This window comes from Triticum aestivum, unplaced genomic scaffold, assembly GCF_018294505.1.
Source record: "Triticum aestivum cultivar Chinese Spring unplaced genomic scaffold, IWGSC CS RefSeq v2.1 scaffold58732, whole genome shotgun sequence".
NCBI classification, from domain to species: Eukaryota; Viridiplantae; Streptophyta; class Magnoliopsida; order Poales; family Poaceae; genus Triticum; species Triticum aestivum.
Genome location: NW_025227761.1, coordinates 1 through 19216, shown reverse-complemented (window position 1 = coordinate 19216; position 19216 = coordinate 1). Strand labels below are relative to the sequence as shown.

The 19216-nt window shown below is 50.1% G+C and overlaps 2 protein-coding genes across 2 annotated transcripts; both read left to right on the top strand.

Annotated features, from left to right (window-relative positions):
• The first annotated feature begins 655 nt into the window (after positions 1–655).
• On the top strand, positions 656–1325 carry LOC123172832 (histone H3.2). The gene has a single exon (XM_044589736.1). It carries the CDS (start codon positions 743–745, stop codon positions 1151–1153), a length of 411 nt encoding a protein of 136 aa, XP_044445671.1. The 5' UTR covers positions 656–742; the 3' UTR covers positions 1154–1325.
• Positions 1326–7901: 6576 nt separating this feature from the next.
• On the top strand, positions 7902–9625 carry LOC123172831 (DIMBOA UDP-glucosyltransferase BX8-like). The gene is made up of 2 exons (XM_044589735.1): positions 7902–8519; positions 8637–9625. The coding sequence occupies exons 1-2, from the start codon at positions 8039–8041 to the stop codon at positions 9524–9526; spliced, it is 1371 nt and encodes a 456-aa protein (XP_044445670.1). The 5' UTR covers positions 7902–8038; the 3' UTR covers positions 9527–9625.
• The last annotated feature ends 9591 nt before the right edge of the window (positions 9626–19216 follow it).

The following is a 19216-nucleotide window of genomic DNA, read 5'->3' as shown; positions in this document are numbered from 1 at the left end:
CTGTGGCGTGGAGAGAAGATTTGCTTCGGGGGTTGTAGCATCTTTTGCACTGCAGCGACACTGTAGCACACTGTAGCAGGCCTGGGGCCCGGGGCTTTGGCCCAATCCTAGCTCCGCCCCTGATTATGTTGACACTGTATTTTCAATAACGGGACTGTATACGATGTAGTTATTATGTTTGAGGACCGTTTTGAACACATCCACCGGAAATTAGGACAAATATGCATTTTGCCTTTTTTTGGGTAAATATGCATTTTGCTTTTTTTGGGCAAATATGCATTTTGATTTTTTTTTGAGTAAATATGCATTTGCTCTACTAGTAGTATATTGCTAGCAGCAGTACATTTGAAATGCCAGAAAAGAAAACTCGTTCACCAGTGTGCCAAAAAATAACTCATCCGATTTCAAAGAAAAAGATAGAAGAGAGCTCATCCACCAGTCCACGGCATCGCCCATAGAGCACACGGATCGCGATCCGCGTGACGCCACAAAACCCAAATCGCCACCCTCCATTTGGCTTCGATCCAACGGGGCAGATTCCACCCTCCTCCGCCCAGCCCGCCTGGCCGAAATCCGGAGCCCCAAATTACCGCGCGCGACGGCGCGAAGCACCAAACCCAAATCCTCGATCCCCTTTAAAACCCACCTCCATCCCTCCACCAAATCCACCACCGCCAAGTGAAATCCCAATCTCCGATCACCACAGCGCAGCAGCAGCCAGATCCCCAGCCCCTCCATCCCAATGGCCCGCACCAAGCAGACGGCGCGCAAGTCCACCGGCGGCAAGGCGCCGCGGAAGCAGCTGGCCACCAAGGCGGCGCGCAAGTCAGCCCCGGCCACCGGCGGCGTCAAGAAGCCCCACCGTTTCCGCCCCGGCACCGTCGCGCTCCGGGAGATCCGCAAGTACCAGAAGAGCACGGAGCTGCTCATCCGCAAGCTCCCCTTCCAGCGCCTCGTCCGGGAGATCGCGCAGGACTTCAAGACCGACCTCCGCTTCCAGTCCTCCGCCGTCTCCGCCCTGCAGGAGGCCGCCGAGGCGTACCTCGTCGGGCTCTTCGAGGACACCAACCTGTGCGCCATCCACGCCAAGCGCGTCACCATCATGCCCAAGGACATCCAGCTCGCCCGCCGCATCCGCGGGGAGCGCGCCTAGGTTCGTCGTGGTCGCCGGTGATGCTGGGTAGTAGCTGTTCTTGTCATGTGATCTGGATGTGTGTGTGCCTGTCGGGTGCTTCTGTTTGTCGGTGTTTATATGATTTTTCCTCTGGTCCCATACATCGTGATGCTCGAATGAAATGGCAATGGAAAGTTCAGTATTATCGATCTGATGCTCGAATGAATTTAATTTTGCTTGTAAATTGCTCCGTGGTTCTTGTCACACCTACCAGTTGTTGCAGTGATTGAATTAGAAGATATGCTGTGTCCCACGGGCTTCTTGATTTTGCTGGGGCACTCTGTTATTTTTCTTTGGTCGCCGTGTGATTCAGTTTCTTTGTACGTTTGTACATGCACTTGGTTAACTCATTTCAGTTTTAGCCTCTGTCTGATGTGATTCTGAACTATGGTTGGGTACTTGTTAGTTGATAGCTGAAGGTGAAGTCACGGCAGGTGATGTGATTCTGAATTATGTGTCGTCTGCTAGCTAGTTCAAAATTTGCAATGGGCGTGATCCTACTTTATCTCCATTTCTCAGATCTTGTTAATTAAGTTCTGTGCTTGGATGTTATGTTTGGTTAATGATATCATCTTGGAAATGATTCTTGTGTTGCAGGTTTTCTGGTTGTGAATGTTCATGTCTTCACGATGGTTCTTGTAGATCAGAAACTTGCAGTTGATAATTACAGTAGAGAGTACATTTTTCGTCTGATCCTTTCAGTACTATCCATTTGATCAAACAAGTTTGCAGTGGTACAGTATAAGAGAAACAAGTGTATAACTATTCATGGGCTTCTTGATTTTGCTTGGGTGCTCTGTTATTTTTCTTTGGTCGCTCTGTGGTTCAGTTTTCTTGCACGTTTGTACAGGGATTCGGTTGACTCATTTGGGCTTCCGGCTCTGTTTATTGTGATTCTGAACCATGGTTGGGTTGGTTGATATGGATTAGTTGAAGGTGAAGTGGAGACATGTGATGTGATTCTGACTTATGCGTCATCTGCTAGTTGGAATTTTGCAATAGAAGTGGTCTACTTCATCTCTATTTCTCAGCCATTGTTAATGAAGTTCTGTTCTTGGATGCTATGTTTGGTTAATGATATCATCTGGGAATGATTCTTGAGCTGTATTTTGTTTTTGGTTGTGATGGTTCAGAAACTTGCATGCTATGTTCTGTTCTTGGATGCTATGTTCATATCTTCATGATGGTTCAGAAACTTGCAGTTGACAACTATAGTAGATACTAGAATTTTTGTCTGATCATTTCAGTACTATCCATTTAATCTAACAAGTTTACAGCATGCAGCGGTACATTATAAGTGAAACGAGTATATAAATAAAAGGACAAACTTACTCTAAGGTTATTATTTTCTGCATTATTGTACACAGCTATTAACTGAAAGAATGTGTAACTTGGTGTCGGCAACACTATCTCTGACTAAACTTGTGCACGCCGCTTCAAAAACCTCCTGCACTGTGCTGTGCACGTCGCTGAAAATCCTTCTGGTACTTGCAAGGTGGGAATGTATCCGGTGCACCCGTACTTGTGGTGCTACCGGTGCACCGGATGCCATAAAATATTTTAAAAAATCTGGGAAAAAAATCTAGCCCGTTAAAGCAACATCAATGTATGATGTCACAAAATTTTATATAAAAATTTAAAATATTTTTTGAGATACAAAAATGATAAATTTGGCATCAGTGTGATAATGGGCCAAATCTAAAGCCCAAGTTATGGTATGTACTATCCAATGCTGAATTTGTCATTTTTGTTTTTCGAGTTATGTTGCGAATTTTCACTTCAAATTTTGTGACAACCTACATTGACATCCGGTGCACCGGTAGCACCACAAGTGTGGGTGCACCGGATAAATTCCCTATCCGGAGCAAGCCTTGGTGCCATACTTCAGCCCTGAAATCATCACCCAACCAGTTTCAGTAGAACTTGACACTTGTATTTTCAGATATGGCAACGAGCCGAAACGACTAATGTACTCACTGGATGGCAGAAATGATTCGAGAGAGAGCTTACCATGAGCTTCTGGATGCCTGAACATCTCAAGCATAACGGAATTTTTGTTGACCAACACGATCGATGCATCCTGCAGCGTCCACCCATCGTCGGCCAAGTTATCAGCAGTTTAACGTACGTAGTAGACAGCCACACTATTTTAACTTGTCACACAACCATAATCAGTAGCGGAGCCAGAAAAACCGAATCAAGGGGGCAGAGAGCTGTTAAAACAGGTTAGGGAGGGCCAAACCATAGAAAAAAAAAGATTTTAGCAGCAAATAACCATGGATTCTGCACTATTCACCAACAAATTAGCTACAAATCCGACTGTCGCCATGTCGAACACCAAGAAGCCATGAAGTTGCGAGCCCAATGCTGTGCAAGTTCTGCAAATAGTTGAGCAGATGCCATACATCATGGAGTTCGCCAAATTCGTCAATTATTTTGGTCATTTCAAGTTATAATAGTAACCATCATTTGTACTTACTACCCCCAGTTACCTGTGATGTCCCCTACATGTGTCTGGCAACTGAAGGAAGAGTTTCCCTGACAGTCTATCTTGTACAAAAAACTGATTAAGACATCATGTCAGCATCAGGTGAATTTGACAGTCTCGTGTACAGCAAACAATCCATCTTTGTCTGGACTGAAAAATTCACAAAGTTCAGACCATGTTCGTAGTGTCATGTTTTCAGACCATGTTTCTACAGGCATTTGGTGAATTTATTTGGGCTTTCGGCTCTGTTTGATGTGATTCTGAACTCGGCTGGGCTCGTTGATGTGGATGGCTGAAGGTGAAGTGGCGACATGTGATGTGATTCCGAATTATGTGTCGTCTGCTAGCTAGTTCAAAATTTGCAACGGATGTGATCATACTTTATCTCCATTTCTCAGATCTCGTTAATTAAGTTCTGTGCTTGGACGTTATGTTTGGTTAATGATATCATCTTGGAAATGATTCTTGTGCTGTAGGTTTTCTGGCTGTGATTGTTCATGTCTTCGTGATGGTTCTTGTGCCTCAGAAATTTGCAGCTGACAGTTACAGTAGAGGCTACAATCTTTTTTTGTCTGATCCTATCAGTACTATCCATATAATCTAGCAAGTTTACAACATGTGGTGGTACATTATAAGAGAAACAAGTAGGAGCATATAACAGGACACACTTTAAGGCTATTATTATGATTTTCTGCATCATTCTACACAGCTGTTAACTGAAAGAATGCGCGATTTGGTGCCACAATGTTCGACGCATGGTCGACGCATCCTGCAGCGCCCACCTATCCTCGGCCAAGCTGTTGTTCAGCAGTATATAGTAGCACTTGACGACGGCGTTACTATAACTAGTCACTTATCAAGATCACTCCTGCTATGTGGAAGCTCCAGCGGAAAATTCAGGTAGCACACGATCGGCGCCATGCTGAACAACATGAAGTTGTAAGGCCCAATGCTGTACAAGTCCTGCAAATTAGTTGAGCAGGTGCCATACATAATCATGGAGCTCACCAAATTCCCCAATTATTTTGGTCATTTCAAGCTATACTAACCACCATTTGTAGTACCCCCAGCTACCTGTATTGTCACTGAGATCTGACTGATAACTAAAGGAAGTGTCTGGTCGACTGTCCATCGTGTCCAGAGAGCCGCTGAAAACATCAGGCGAGGGAAGTTGGCCTGGAACTCAAGCAAACAATCCATATTTTCTCTGAACTGTAAAATTCACAAATTTCAGACCATGTTTCTGGTATCATTTTGTCAGGAGATTTTTTTTACCACTGGGTTGTAAGAGCAATTCCAATGGGGCGACTCAAACGGACGGCGCTTTTGTCCGCCTTTTATCCGTTTGAGTCGGTCGCCCGCTCGGCGTCCGCCCCTTTTGAGATTTGAATCGGCAGTCCGCACAATGCGCCGACCCATTTAATGTCCGCACGTAATTTTAAAAAAGGCTCGCGGCCATTGATCATGCCCTCATGGAACTCCCAGTGGACACGAATCCAAAAGGTTGATGCCTTTTGTTTGGCGCCGGTCTTGGGGTCTTGCCCATGTCCCTCCAACACTCACAAAGGAGTTTGTCCTCCACCGCCATGTATGCCTTGGTCCGCTTGCTCTTGCGCTTCGGCTTCGCCCCGCCGGTTTGGTTGGCGAGCTCGTCCTCGAACAAAGGACCCCCCATTCGATGTCGCACTCATCCTCTTCCTCTTGCCCGTAGTCCTCTGAAAAGTCGTGGTCGAGGGGGAAGCCGTCCAGGTCCAGGCCGACCTGATCATGCATGAAGGCCACCTGATCTTGATCAAAGGTGGACGTCGTGAACGACCCTTGGTTGTCCTGGCTTTGTGTCTCGTCGGATCGTAGCCAGCCCCGGAGCCACCGCCAGCGGCCGGCGCACCACCCTCGAAGATGATGTTCTGCATGTAGTCGTCGTCGCCGGAGGCCGGCATTCAGTCGAATAGGTTGTGCGCGCCCGACAGCACGTCGACTGGCATGTGTTGCGCGCGTTTCCTCGCGCCTCCGGATGACGAGCACCGGCCACCAGTGTGGCGTTGAGGTCGATGGGCGCGGGCGCGGGCATGGAAGGTGCCACCACGCTCACCTCAGACGAGCACTCCCCGAAGAGGCAGAAGGCCTGCGGGTAGACGTGGAAGCCGGGTATCGGCTGCGTCGCCGCCGCGTGGGGCCATGGCCACGGCGGCGTTGGCGAGGCCGTGCTGGCTAGGGTTTAACCCTAGCATATATAGCGCCTCCCACGTTGTCGCCGCGACGAGGGCGTTGGTGACCTCTTGCTGCGCGGCGGCGGCGACCGTTGCGATGGCTTCGTCCCTCGCGCCCGCCGTGTGCCTCCGGTCCTTCCTCTTCGCCGACTCCCTTGCCGACTGTTCGGGCGTCAGCCTCTTCTTCGGCTTGGGCGCGCCGGCGGTCTTGCGGGGGGCGCGAGGCTTGCCTTTGCCGGATGGGGCGGTCGTCATGCCGGACGAGGCGAGGGAGGCGAGGCCGACGACGGCGTCGAGGTCATCGTTCATGGCGGGTGGCAGGAGCGCGCGCGGGCGGAAGGTTTTTTTGGGGGAAATGGAGGAAAATGATGAAGGCTGCCATCGACCAGGGGAGAGGAGAAGGCGAGCGCGCGCGCGTCCGTCTCATGTCCGCTCCAACGCAAATCCGGCTTAAAAATGAACCGGAAACGGATCGGCAGGCGGATAAAAAACGGACGCGCACCCGTTTAAATTCACGCGTTGGACCGACTTTTTTATCCACGACAACCCAATCAAACGCCCACGAGTAAAATGGGTTGCGCAATTGGAGTTGCTCTAAAAAGGTTCATTGTGATGTCGCTTCCATGGACCATGGATCGTGGTTTCGTTTTCAGGCTGCTGCTTTACAGCACGGCGAGTTCCGGCGTGCAGGGTCCGGAGGGCCCGAGTGCAATTTGTTTTTGTTTTGGGGGTCCTGTGTGTTGTTGTACTGGACACGTACCCCCTGCCCTGATTCTTCTGGGTGGTTCCTAAGACGCAGGAATTCCTGATTTTTTTAATTCTTTTTCTAAAAATCATGGGCTCTGTCGCTGGCTCTGGACCACGTCACCGATCGAGATCTTATCTGTCCACTCCTGTATGGCGTCGTCAGTCGTGACGATCCACGCTTCAATATTGCTACTAGAATGTTTTCTTTTTGCGGGGTCACTAGAATATATATTAAGAAAAAGGATGGCATGCAGGCGTGTGTGGTACTCCTTGCAACGATATGGAGTATACGCCCCATTCAACAAGTCGTGTCACACGTACGTCCACACCCGTTGCATGACACTGACTTTGTTGGCGGGCGTGTGTGTTCAGGGCATCTTCAACGGTAGCCCGTAGATTTCCTTCAATATCCGTTGGCGTGCATTTGAATGTAAATTCACAAACGGACAAATACAGACTAGGTTTGGATGTCGTTCTCCCATGTTTGTCGCGGAGATGATCTTTCGGGCGAGCGTGATGCTCAGATCCTCCAGCACCACCGCCGGCTCCATCTCCATCAGTTCCATGCGTCGGCGGCGGAAGGAAGAAGAGGGTGGGAGAAAAGAGCGGGAAGTGGGCGGATAGCAGCGGGGAATGGAATAAGAAAAGTGAAGGATTTTGGTGCGGGAAACAGTGTGTGATGCTACAAAAGCACGGGCCTGCCTTTCTTTTGGGTGGGCAAGGGGTAGATAGCGACGTTTCTCGTGTCTGGACTCCCACAAAGCCCCTCAACGTTTTGTCTCCGGTTTGCGAAAGAAATGATGTCTGGACAGCGACGCAGACCGATACAGTCCCGTGTTGGATGGCTTCCGCGGTCCCGACGATCGCGGGAGGTTTGTGGGACGGTAATGGACATGCCCTTACAGGTTAGATTCTTCTAATCTACGCTTTTTTCATCGGTAACGGTTGCCCTTAGCACGATGAATTCCCGACTATCTACTACATCAAGGTTTGTCCGGCTCCGATCAAGAAGGGGCGATGACGGCGACGCGTCTTCGGCTCGCTTCAGTGCTTGTAGTCATCGCTAGGTAGTCTACGGACCTGGATGTATATTTTTTACTTCAGATGTTCTTCGTAATTCCTTGAGAGATTCATCAGATAATCATCTTAATTCATCCCGTGGCAAGCGTGAGATTCTGTGACCCAATGATCATGCTGCCCCATGATGATAGGCCACATGGTGATAGATAGGGTAGCCCCCCACGGCCCACGCAGCCTGACCAGCCGACAACGCCAGCTCGCGTGGTCTCGTCGCGCGTCCGCACTCCCCGCGAGCGATAATAAAGTCCTCTCCTCCATTTCTGGCTGTTTCATCAGTCTCAGAACAAGCCTTCCGCCCGCTGCACGTCGAGAGAGCTAGAGACGGCGTCGACGGCAGCCATGGCCGGAGCCGGCCGCCGCCGCGTGGTGTTCTTCCCGTTCCCGTTCCTCGGCCACTTCAACCCGGTGCTCCGCCTCGCGGGCGCGCTGCACGCCCGCGGCCTCGCGGTCACCGTGTTCCACACCGAGCAGCGGGTGCCGGACCCGGCCGACTACCCCGCGGACTACCGCTTCGTGTCCCTGCCCGTGGAGGTGCCCCCGGAGCTGGTGGCGTCCGAGGACATCGCCAGGATGGGCATGGCCATGAACGACGCCTCCGAGGCCCCGTTCAGGGACCGGCTGGCCGCGCTGCTAGCCGAGGAGGCGGCGGAGGACGGCGGCGTCCTCTGCGTCATCACCGACGTCGTGTGGTACTCGGCGCAGGCCGTGGCCAGGGAGCTCGGCGTGCCGGCGCTCGGCATCATGACCGCCAGCGCCGCCATCTTCCGGGTCTACATGGCGTACCAGACCTTGATTGACAAGGCCTATTTGCCCGTGCAAGGTGATGCATTCGCTTAATTTCCCTTCATTTATTCGCCGTGTTTTTAGACCAGCAAACAAATTCTTGGATTCATTACCGGTCAAGCTGAGACCATTTGCTCGATCTGGATCTGTGCAGACGCGCGCAAGGACGACCCAGTGGAGGAGCTGCCGCCGTACCTTGTGAAGGATCTGCTGCGGCACGACACGAGCCGCCTCGAGGACTTCGCCGAGCTGCTCCGGCACACCGTCGCCGGGGCGCGGCAGTCCTCGGGCCTCATAATCAACACCCTGGGCGCCATCGAGGCCGCCAACCTGGAGCAGATCCGCGAGGACCTGTCGGTCCCGGTGTTCGCCGTCGCCCCTCTCCACAAACTGGCGCCGTCGGCCAAGTCCACCAGCCTGGGCGAGACGCAGGCAGACCGCGGATGCCTCGGCTGGCTCGACACGCAGGAGCCCGGCAGCGTGCTCTACGTGAGCTTCGGGAGCCTGGCCGCCATGGACCCGCACGAGTTCGTGGAGCTGGCGTGGGGGCTGGCCCTGAGCAAGCGGCCGTTCGTGTGGGTCGTCCGGCCCAAGCTCATCCGCGGGTTCGAGTCCGGCGAGCTGCCCGACGGGCTCGGGGAGGAGCTGCGCGGGCGCGGCAAGATCGTGAGCTGGGCGCCGCAGGAGGAGGTGCTGGCGCACCCGGCGGTGGGCGCCTTCTTCACGCACAGCGGCTGGAACTCGACGGTGGAGGCGATCTCGGAGGGCGTGCCGATGATCTGCCACCCGCTGCACGGCGACCAGTACGGCAACGCCAGGTACGTGGCCGACGTATGGAAGGTGGGCGTGGAGGTCGACGGCACGCACCGGCTGGAGAGAGGGAGTATCAAGGCCGCCATTGGGAGGATGATGGAGAGCGGAGAGGGGCGGGAGATCAGGGAGAGGATGAAGGGGCTGAAGATGGCCGCGGAGGATGGCATCAACGAGCTTGGATCGTCCCACACGCACCTCAGCGATTTGGTCGCGCTCATCAAGTCGTTCTGAATTTGAATTCCATGTCTGTCTGATGATGATGTTGTTGTCATCTTACATCGATTTGGTTTCTCTCATGTGGAATAAAGGAATCCTGTTTTCCAGCGCAAACTTTGGGCTCATTCGCACCCCACGCATTCGACGCGTTCCGTCGCATCGGGGCCCCTTTTGTCCCCACCGCACCGTTTCTGTTTTCTTTTGCCCCTGAAGTTGCGCGAACGCGCACATGGACGAGAGCGCCACGGACGAGCGACATGACCGGCGTCGAAGCTCACCGGATCTCTGCCCCTCGCCGCTCTTGCTCCCGAGCGGCCGCGCTTGCAGCCAAAAAACCAGAGGACGTGGTTGCAGCTTGTCATCTTGCCCCGGTGCCAGCACGTCGTCTCCGCCTTGCAACAAAAAAGTGTTGCAGCTCGCTGTCGCCGCTCTGCATCAACGTTGCAACAAAATCGGTCTGCAGGTTCCAGCAATTTTTTTGTTGTGGTCGTCGGTTCCAGCAATCACAGGGTATATCCCGGAGCGACAGATCGAGGGGCGGGCGCATCGATGAAGTCTAAAGGTGATTGTATGGTTGACTCCATTCATCCTTAACAAAAAAAATAATTTCACTCCGTCGGTAGTTCTGATCTTGAAGTCCTCCACTTTCGCGCAATTTTTGCATCCCTTCATTTTTGGATTTTCTATGGCATCGGTTTATTCTACAAAGATCCGCTTGTGACTATGTCACTGGTGTGCTTCGGTCTCTCATCGTTCGTTGAGTAAATTGCGAAAAAACCATCACAATTGTGCAAATGTCATCAAACACCCACCAAAATGCATGTTTTTCGGTGGATTTTTTCTAAAGCATTGAAAACTTCGACCCAATTGTGGTGGTTTTTGCAATTTACTCTCGTCCGTCCCATGCGACTACGCCACACCTCCCGGCCTACGAGGATGATGCGGCCGATAGACGCACGCCCTGTCGCAGGACGGCCCGAGGGAGCGAGCTTCATTTTGCAGCGACATCCTCGGTGTTAGTGCGTCCACTTAATGTGTGTTGTCGTGAGAGCAGCGATAGAGCGGACAAGCTCGCCTGTTCTTCTTTCTGAATTTGAATTCCATATATCTATCTGATAATGTTGTCACCTTATATCGATTTGCTTTCTCTCATGCTGTCATCTCAGTGATTTCATTTGGTTTCGTTTAAAAAGAGAGGTCTGATTCAATGTTTCGCTTCCTGCAAAATCACAGGAAACCAACAGTGTTTCTCAAAATCGCAACAGTATTCCTCCGGACTTGTTCCTGCAAATCAAACCACAACACAGTAGTAAATCCTATGGATTGAGCAATCCTACGTTTTTCCTATGAAAAGTCCTTCAAATGAGGCCTGAAACTTGAAACCGTGGGTACGCGTCTCGATAATTGTCACGTGAACAAGGCCAGCACTAGGGACTGGGCGGCCAGCGGACCCAAACTTTCGGCTCGGTTGCATCCCACGCGTACGATCCAAACATTTTAACTGTCACAAGGGCGAGAGTGCCATGGACGAGCAACATGACCGGCGTCGAAGCTCGTCGGATCTCACCCGAGTAGTTGCGCTTCCAGCAAAAAATCATAGGCGCCTCGTAGTCAACGGAAACGTCTCCTCCCACTGAACGCGTATCGCAGGAAATCTTATAATTGGCCGGCTCAGGGGCAGAGACGGGTTAAGCCTCGCTCAGGCGTCTGGGGCTCAGCTAGGCAGGGCGGCGGTGCGTATGTGGGAGGTTGGGCTGGCATGGGGATAAGGTGACGCCCCTCCCCTTCTCTTTGGTCCGTACCGGCGGTGCACGGGGTTGGGCGCGCATTGTGGTGTTGGTCGGACATGCAGGGAAGGTCCAGATCTATGGTTCGTGCTCAGGCATGCCAGATCGTGGCCCGCGCGATCAAAGCTTGTGCTTCGGGTAGTTGGGCTTGGCAACAATACAATAATCAAACACAATAAATCATAAGTATTTTTAATTTTAGTTTCATACTATTACGACAAATATTCATTTTTCATATAACTAAATATTATTGAAATGTATTGCAAAATATACTTTCAACAACATGCGAGAAACCATAAAAAAAATTGACTTGAGATAGCATCTCTTTCTATGCTCATAAATATATGTTGGTTCTAAATTTTTGTGAATCGGATGTGTGTCACACATTTTAGTGTGTTTGTTTACTCATTTCAGTTTGCATGTAGCTCATATTAAAATATCCAAAATACCTTAAATTTGTGAATGGAGGAAGTAGTTCTTAAAGGAATTTTATATGTGTTTGTTTACTCATTTCAGTTTGCATGTAGCTCATTTTATATGGGTTCATAATAAATGTATATGTTTTTGTGAAAACTAATGAAGTATATGATGTGAAAATATATCCAACAATGAATCTTATGGTATTAATTTGTACCGTAGATGTTAATACACTTTTCTCTAAACCTTGTCAAAATTTATAAAATTTGGCTTGAAACAAAGCTAATATACCGAGTATATATAAAAACAGAGAGAGTATAAAATTTGGAAGTCCACTAGTGCCACTCATACAACCGATGTGGACGTACGTGTGGTACCAAAGAGTCAGGGATCATACCACCAATGATTTGCTTCCCTCGTTATTGTACATACATATTTTTTTCCTTATATAAGAATTTCCTCGTTTTTTTTTTTGAAAGCAAACGACTGCTTTAACGTGGGCAAAATCGCCCGATGCAATCATAGCAAGTTCAGCTGGTACATCATCATCAAAGACATCCACACTCCCCAACAAGGTGTTTAAACCTAACTTTGCTAAGCAGTGAGCCGCATGATTAACCTCACGTGGACAGTGTATGGATTCCTCTGGACCTTGATGTACTCAATCAACTGCGCCTCCTTGGAAAAATCCGTCTTTCTCCGGTTCACCGCCTGCGCTACCAGCAAGGCATCCGTCTCGATGTGCAGCCTTACCACACCCAATTCGGCAGCTACTGCCATCGCCATCTCGACAACTCGCAATTCCGCGCCAAAGGAATCAAATACTCGAGGGATTCGTCCTGCTCTAGCCGCCACAACATCACCATGTTCGTCATGTGCAATTACTCCCCATGCTGCCGTATCCTGGTCCGGTATAAAAGCCGCATCCACATTAAACTTTAAAGTATCAGCTCGTGGTGGCGCCCAACGCACCCTGGTTTTTGCACCGTGCGTTTTACCAAAGCAACCCTGATATTCTTTCGCAGTACATGCAGCTCTATACGGAAAATCGCGGTTCTCCAAAGGCTTCTCTCCTTCTCTGATTTTGTTTCTTTGGGTCCACCATAACCACCACATGATGATAACTTGCATCCTTTGTTCTTCTGGGAGTTTCCACAGTTCATCCAGAGTTTCATATATGCTATCACAGGCTGCAAGCCTCATCCGTATGTGCTCCGCCCCCAGTTCCTGCCAAACCTTTTTAACTTCTCTACACTGGACAAATAAATGCTTCCCCAATTCTGGCCCAGAATTGCAGACAAGGCATCGATGATCTTCAATCTTTACTCCCCTTCTTTGCAGAATATCTCTGGTGGCAAGAGTGTTATGAGCACATCTCCACATGAAGTGCTTTACTGACCCCGGGCACGGCATGCGCCAAATCCTCTTCCATCTACCATCCCCTTCAACATTCAGACTATCACCCCCAGGAGCATAGGCCGGACCATCCCCCCCTTCATTTTCCATTAGCGCCCGGTGAAGTTTGTATGCTTGTTTAACAGAGAACTCCCCTTTTGTATCAAAGTGCCAAGCCTGGAAATCCTCTGCACCCTCCCGCAGTGGCATTTTGAGGATTAGTTCCGCATCCTCCTCCCAAAATGTGTCTTTGACAAGCTCGTCATCCCATTGTCCCATAGCCGGATCAATTAGCTCTGAGACCTTCGTCATGATATTGGCTCCCCTTGGTGTAATGACTCTACGCGTCCATGCTCGTGGTATCCAAGGGTCCTTCCAAATATCAACCTTTACACCATCTCCGATCCTCCACAGCACCCCTTTTTTCACAAGGTTGATACCATGCAGAATGCTCCGCCACGCGTATGAGATGTTTCCTTCGGTCCTCGCTTCCAGTACACTTCCCTCAGGGTGGTATCTAGCCTTCAGTAATTGGGCACATAGACTATCCGGATTCTGAAGGAGCCTCCAAGCTTGCTTGGCTAACATAGCAAGGTTAAAAGAGTGTATGTCGCCGAACCCCAGCCCTCCTCTACTCTTCGACTTGATCAGCTTAGGCCACCCAATCCAGTGTAATTTGTTCTCCATCTCCTGTTGACTCCACCAGTAGCGTGCAATCATCGTGCTCAGCTCATCACAGAAGGTTTTGGTAAGGTAGAAGCAAGACATGGTGAAAATTGGTATTGCTTGCGCAACCCCTTTCACGAAAATTTCTTTGCCCAACCGTAATAGACATCACTCATTCCATCCTTGCATTCTACCCCAAATGGCATCCTTAAGATATGCAAACACCTTTCTCTTGGACTTCCCTGTGTAAACCGGCAAGCCCAAGTACTTTTCATTATAAGCTTCGCTATGGATGTTCAACACACCTTTCACCACATTTTTGGACTGCATTCGGCCATTCTTGCTGAACATTATAGCTGATTTCTCGTGGTTGATGCGCTGACCCGAACATCTCTCGTATACAGCAAGGATTCGCTGCAACTCCCGAGCTTGTTCCTACGTAGCTTTCATCAGCATAACAGAGTCGTCCGCAAAGAATAGGTGGGTGAGTGAAGGCGCCCCTGGGCAGATCTGAACCCCGCTAAAAGCACCCCTCCTGTATGATTCCTCAATCAAGGACGACAGCCCCTCCGCGCAAAGGACAAATAAGTAGGGTGATATTGGATCGCCTTGTCTTAGCCATCCCGTCGGCACAAACTGGTTTGAGAGAACCCCGTTGATTTTTATTTGATATCTCACAGCTGTGACGCATTGCATAACCAGATCAACCCACCTCCTGTCAAAACCCAACTTGCTCATTATCACCCGCAAAAAAGACCATTCCACTCGGTCATAGGCCTTACTCATATCCACCTTGACAGCAACATATTCATCCTTTCCCTTCCTTTTGTTCATGGGGAAATGAGATACCTCATAGGCCATCAAGATGTTATGAGTGATCAATCTCCCTGGTACAAAGGCACTTTGATTTTCTGAGATAATCTCCGGTAAGATGAGCTTCAACCTATTTGCGAGCACTTTTGAGATGATCTTGTACAACACGTTGCACAAGCTAATAGGCCGTAGGTCCTTTATCCGTGTAGGGTTTTTTACTTTCGGGATCAAAACCACATGTGTATCATTCCATCCTTCCGGGATCTAGCCTCCATTGAGAACCTCCTTCACCTCTTTCACAATGTCATAACCCATCAAATACCAGAACTTCTTAAACACAAGCGTTGGCATACCATCCGGGCCCGGGGCTTTCAAGTCCCCAATATGATCTAATGCCGCTTTTATTTCCATATCAGTGAACTCAGCCAAAAGGCTCTCATTCATGGCCCGGGTGACCTTAGTAGGGACGGAGACGAGCAAGTCATCGAACTGGTTATTTCCATTTGTCGTAAAAAGATCCTGAAAATAAGATAGAACATAGTTAGACATCCCCTCTCCCTCCTCTAACTCCACCCCATCCTCCCTTCTCAACTTATTTATCCGGTTTGCCCTCTTCCTTGCCGAAGCGAAGTTTTTGAGATACTGTGTATTTCTATCTCCTCCATTTAGCCACCATGCATGTGCCATCTGCCTCATCTTGATCTCTTGCAACTCCTCCAGGTGGTCTACTTCACACCTCAACCGGACCTCCTCTTCCACTTTTGCTGGGGTAACATCCCGTTTCATGCACTCATCCAACTCCTTCTTTGCACCTCTTAATCTTTTCTCCAAACTACCAATAACATCCCTACTCCAGACTGTGACCTCCTTTGCTACTCATTTTAGTGCAGCCACTACTTCTCCAGCCCCCCGCTCCCTGCCATTCCTCCATCCCTCCTCTACCACTTCTTTGCGGCCCTCCTCTCGTAGCCATCTCGCCTCAAACCGAAATCATCTTCGCTGCCTTTGCCGTCCTCCAGCTGAATCAGCCGTGTCCACCACCACAGGCCTATGGTCCGAGTGCCTCGGCATCTCATTGCGCACCTTAAAGTCCGGAAACTTCTCACACCATTCCCTATTTGCCATCGCCCGATCCAGTCTCTCACAGATATAGTCACATGCCTTGGTGTTGTGGTTTCTCCATGTGTAACAGTCACCATGATAACCAAGGTCACCCAATTTGCATACTTCCAGAGCCTCTCTAAATTGGTCCATGCAACCCTGCGTCCTCTCCACCCCTCCCTTCTTCTCCTCATTTGTAAGAATCTCATTAAAATCCCCTAAGCATAACCATGGCCTACCATCTTGGTGTTGCTGGCTTAACAGTTTCAGTGTCTTCCACGTTTCTTTCTTCCTCCCTGTTTGTGATTCTCCATACACCCCAATAATTCTCCACACCGTCCCATTCTCATCAGTGATATATGCGTCTATGTGTCGTCTGCCCATGGATCTTAACGACAGGTCAACACCCCTCCTCCAAAGAATAGCCATGCCTCTGCTCCTCCCGTCTGGGTCCCGTACACACATGTTAGCGAGCCCCATTTTCCACCTATACTTCTCCATCTCCCCCTTAAAAGATTTTGTTTCCGACAGAAATAACACATCGGGATCCTCCACCCTCTTGACATCCAAGAGGCCTCAAACTGTCGGGCCGTTCCCGAGTCCCCGACAGTTCCAACCGATGATTCTCATTGCTCCCGGCGGGGCTGCACTAGCAGCCCGGCCGATATGTCATTGTGACATCCATCCTTGCTTTTCTTCACTGCTCCACTCTCCTCAACATCCATATATTCTCCTTTCCTCTTCCCTACTGATATGTCCAAAGGAACCTGGGGCGCACTGTTTTGTTCTCTAGGACGCCTCTTGAACTTTCTGCTTCCACCCTTATTGTTCTCAAGTTGCACTTCAGCATCATCGTTCACCTCTTCTCCATCTCCTGTTTTTCCTCCATCCTCCACCGCTCTAGTCTTTGCAAAATCTTTGCCCTGCTCATTTCTGAGCTCCTCCTCCCCGCCCGTTTCATCCTCCCCCTTGGTTTGGGTGCCCTCCCCCGTTTCCGCCTCCAGCAACAACTTGTGTGCAACTATACTTTTTCCCTTTCCTTGATCATTTCCTTCCTGCTCACTGCCTACCTTCTTTAGTGGGCTAGTCACCTCCCTCTCCTCTCCGCTGGTTCTCACACTGGCAGTGGATGGGAGCCCCTCCATCCTCCACGAGGGGCCATCACTTCCTGATCTGCCTCCCCCTGACCCGTAATTATTCATTCTTCGGTCACCACTCCCTCCTCCTCGTCCACTCTTAACCCCCCCCCCCAAGGCTGCCAGATGTTGTTTCCACCTCTACCACTGCTATTCCGTGATCAACTGCCATCCCCTGATCGCCTCCCTTCCTCCATCACCCGCAGCCATGGTCCAAATTGTGGTGCCTCCCCTTTCTTGACTCGAAGCTTACATTCCTTCTCTCCATGCCCTATGACACCACAAGTATAGCAGAAGTCTGGCAAATACTCATACTCAAATCTGCACCATAACATCTCCCTTTGCTTCCCACCTACCCCTTCATCCATATTCATGTCCTTTACACCACTCTTGTCACCCCTATCCAGCAAAAAAAACCTCATCAGCGCCTTGCGTATGTCTAATCTGACTTTTATCCGCAAAAAATTTCCAGCAGTTGTGCCATCTGGGCCAACATCCACTTCCAGCACTTCCCCTATGTCTTCTCCTATCTTTTCCCCCGCCTCCCTGTTCATCGATCCTACCGGCAGGCCATAGACCCTCACCCAGATTGGGATGAACCTGAACTCATACTCATCCGTTGTTTTCTCCGGATCATATTCTTCCATCACCAGGAGTTCCTTATCAAACCACCATGGCCCCTCTTCTAACGCCCTTCTCCACCCCGATGCCTGTCTGAAGGAGAACAGGAAAATATTTTCGTCAAGCTCTTTGCAGTCCACGCCCTTGATCGGGCACCAGATCCTTCCCAACGTATGACCGATCACTGATGCATGCGCTGGCTTCTCCGAGAACAACTTCCCCACCGCCCTCGGACTCGATTCTGCTCCTACCAGCTCCTTTCCTCCCGCCGTTGCTCCGATCTTCAAGCCCTTCTTCTCCGCCTCTGAGAGTTTGAGGCCCTTCATCAAACCTTCTACTCCCTCCATTGCTCCCACCAAACTCCGTCCTAAACCCTAACTAGGAAGGCTAAGTGATGTACGATCCCCCGCCCTAGCTACGAGGGAAAGGTCTCTGGTGGATGGGTGGACGTGGGGCAGCTCACGATCGCTGCTACTAGTTCCGCGGCGGCGCCGTCAACCAGTTGGATCGGCGGCGGCGCTGGACACAGTCGTACCCTAGGCGAGATCCAGGTCGCCCTGGAGATCGCCACAGCGATAATTACGAAACCGTCACCCAAGGGACGGACCTCCTAGAATTTCCTCGTTGTTGTCCATAAATGATAGTATTAGCACAGATCGAAATGGCCCGCAACAGCCAAAACAGGCCGTGGTGGGTCGGCATCTCGGCCTCGGTCCCCATCGATGATGGACACATGTGTTGGCATCCCCATTTGTATTCTCTGGTTGCTGCTACACACGCCTCCTACCACTGAAAGAAAAATCTGCATGCCTCCTTTTTTAATTTCCTATCCATAATACTGAAGCATGGATAGGTTGCGATATATTTTTATGATTTTTAATTATTTTGGTCATGAATATTTGGATGAGATTTTTAAAAAACATACTTCCTCATAGTAAAGTTGAGACACTTATTTCAGGATGGAGGGAGTATATAATTTGTTATCTTTAATTATTGATGAGATGGGCCAGTTTTCATGCATGTTTGCATGTTGAAAAGAGAAATTTGCATGATGTTTACACGCTGTGATGGCATGTGTGCATGTTCGAAGAAATAGATAAGTGAAGACTAGATATTTTATAGATATGAAAGATTTCTAGCAACCAGCCGAAAACACACTCACGCAGGGACTAGGGGCGCGGCCTAGAAGGGACTAGGGCCAGGTGTCCCAACGTAACAGCACACAGGATCTCCAAAAGAAAACATATTGCTTCCTCCAAAAGGAAAACAAATTACACCAGGTTGAAATTCGGCTTGATTTTAATTGTTTCAAATTGATGAAACTCCATTTATAACCAACCTACGGCTGACCGGACGCCGACGGCCTGTTAGAGCATCTACAACCGGGCACGCCAAACCGGCATCAAATGTCCGGACGGACCGCCCGGTCACTGACTGGTCATGATTTTTCTACCCAGGCGCGCCTCAAACGTCCGGATTTATTGGCACCCTTCATATCCAGCCCAAATATGGAGCGGATAAGGGGCGCCCGGGCCGCCCGCCATGTCAGATTGATGGCAGGTCCCATGCGGAAACGTCCGGAAACCCGGCGGTCCAAAACTTGTCTCCTCCATCGGACTGGTGGCGCCGCGCGGTGCCGCTCCGGCGGGCCGCGTATTGCCTACCTCGGCTATTTAAGTCGATCAGCAGCACCGAAATCCTACCATCCATCCACATTTTTCTTCGCATGTCCGCCGCCGTCGCCATTTTTCACTCCACCCGTCTGCCTA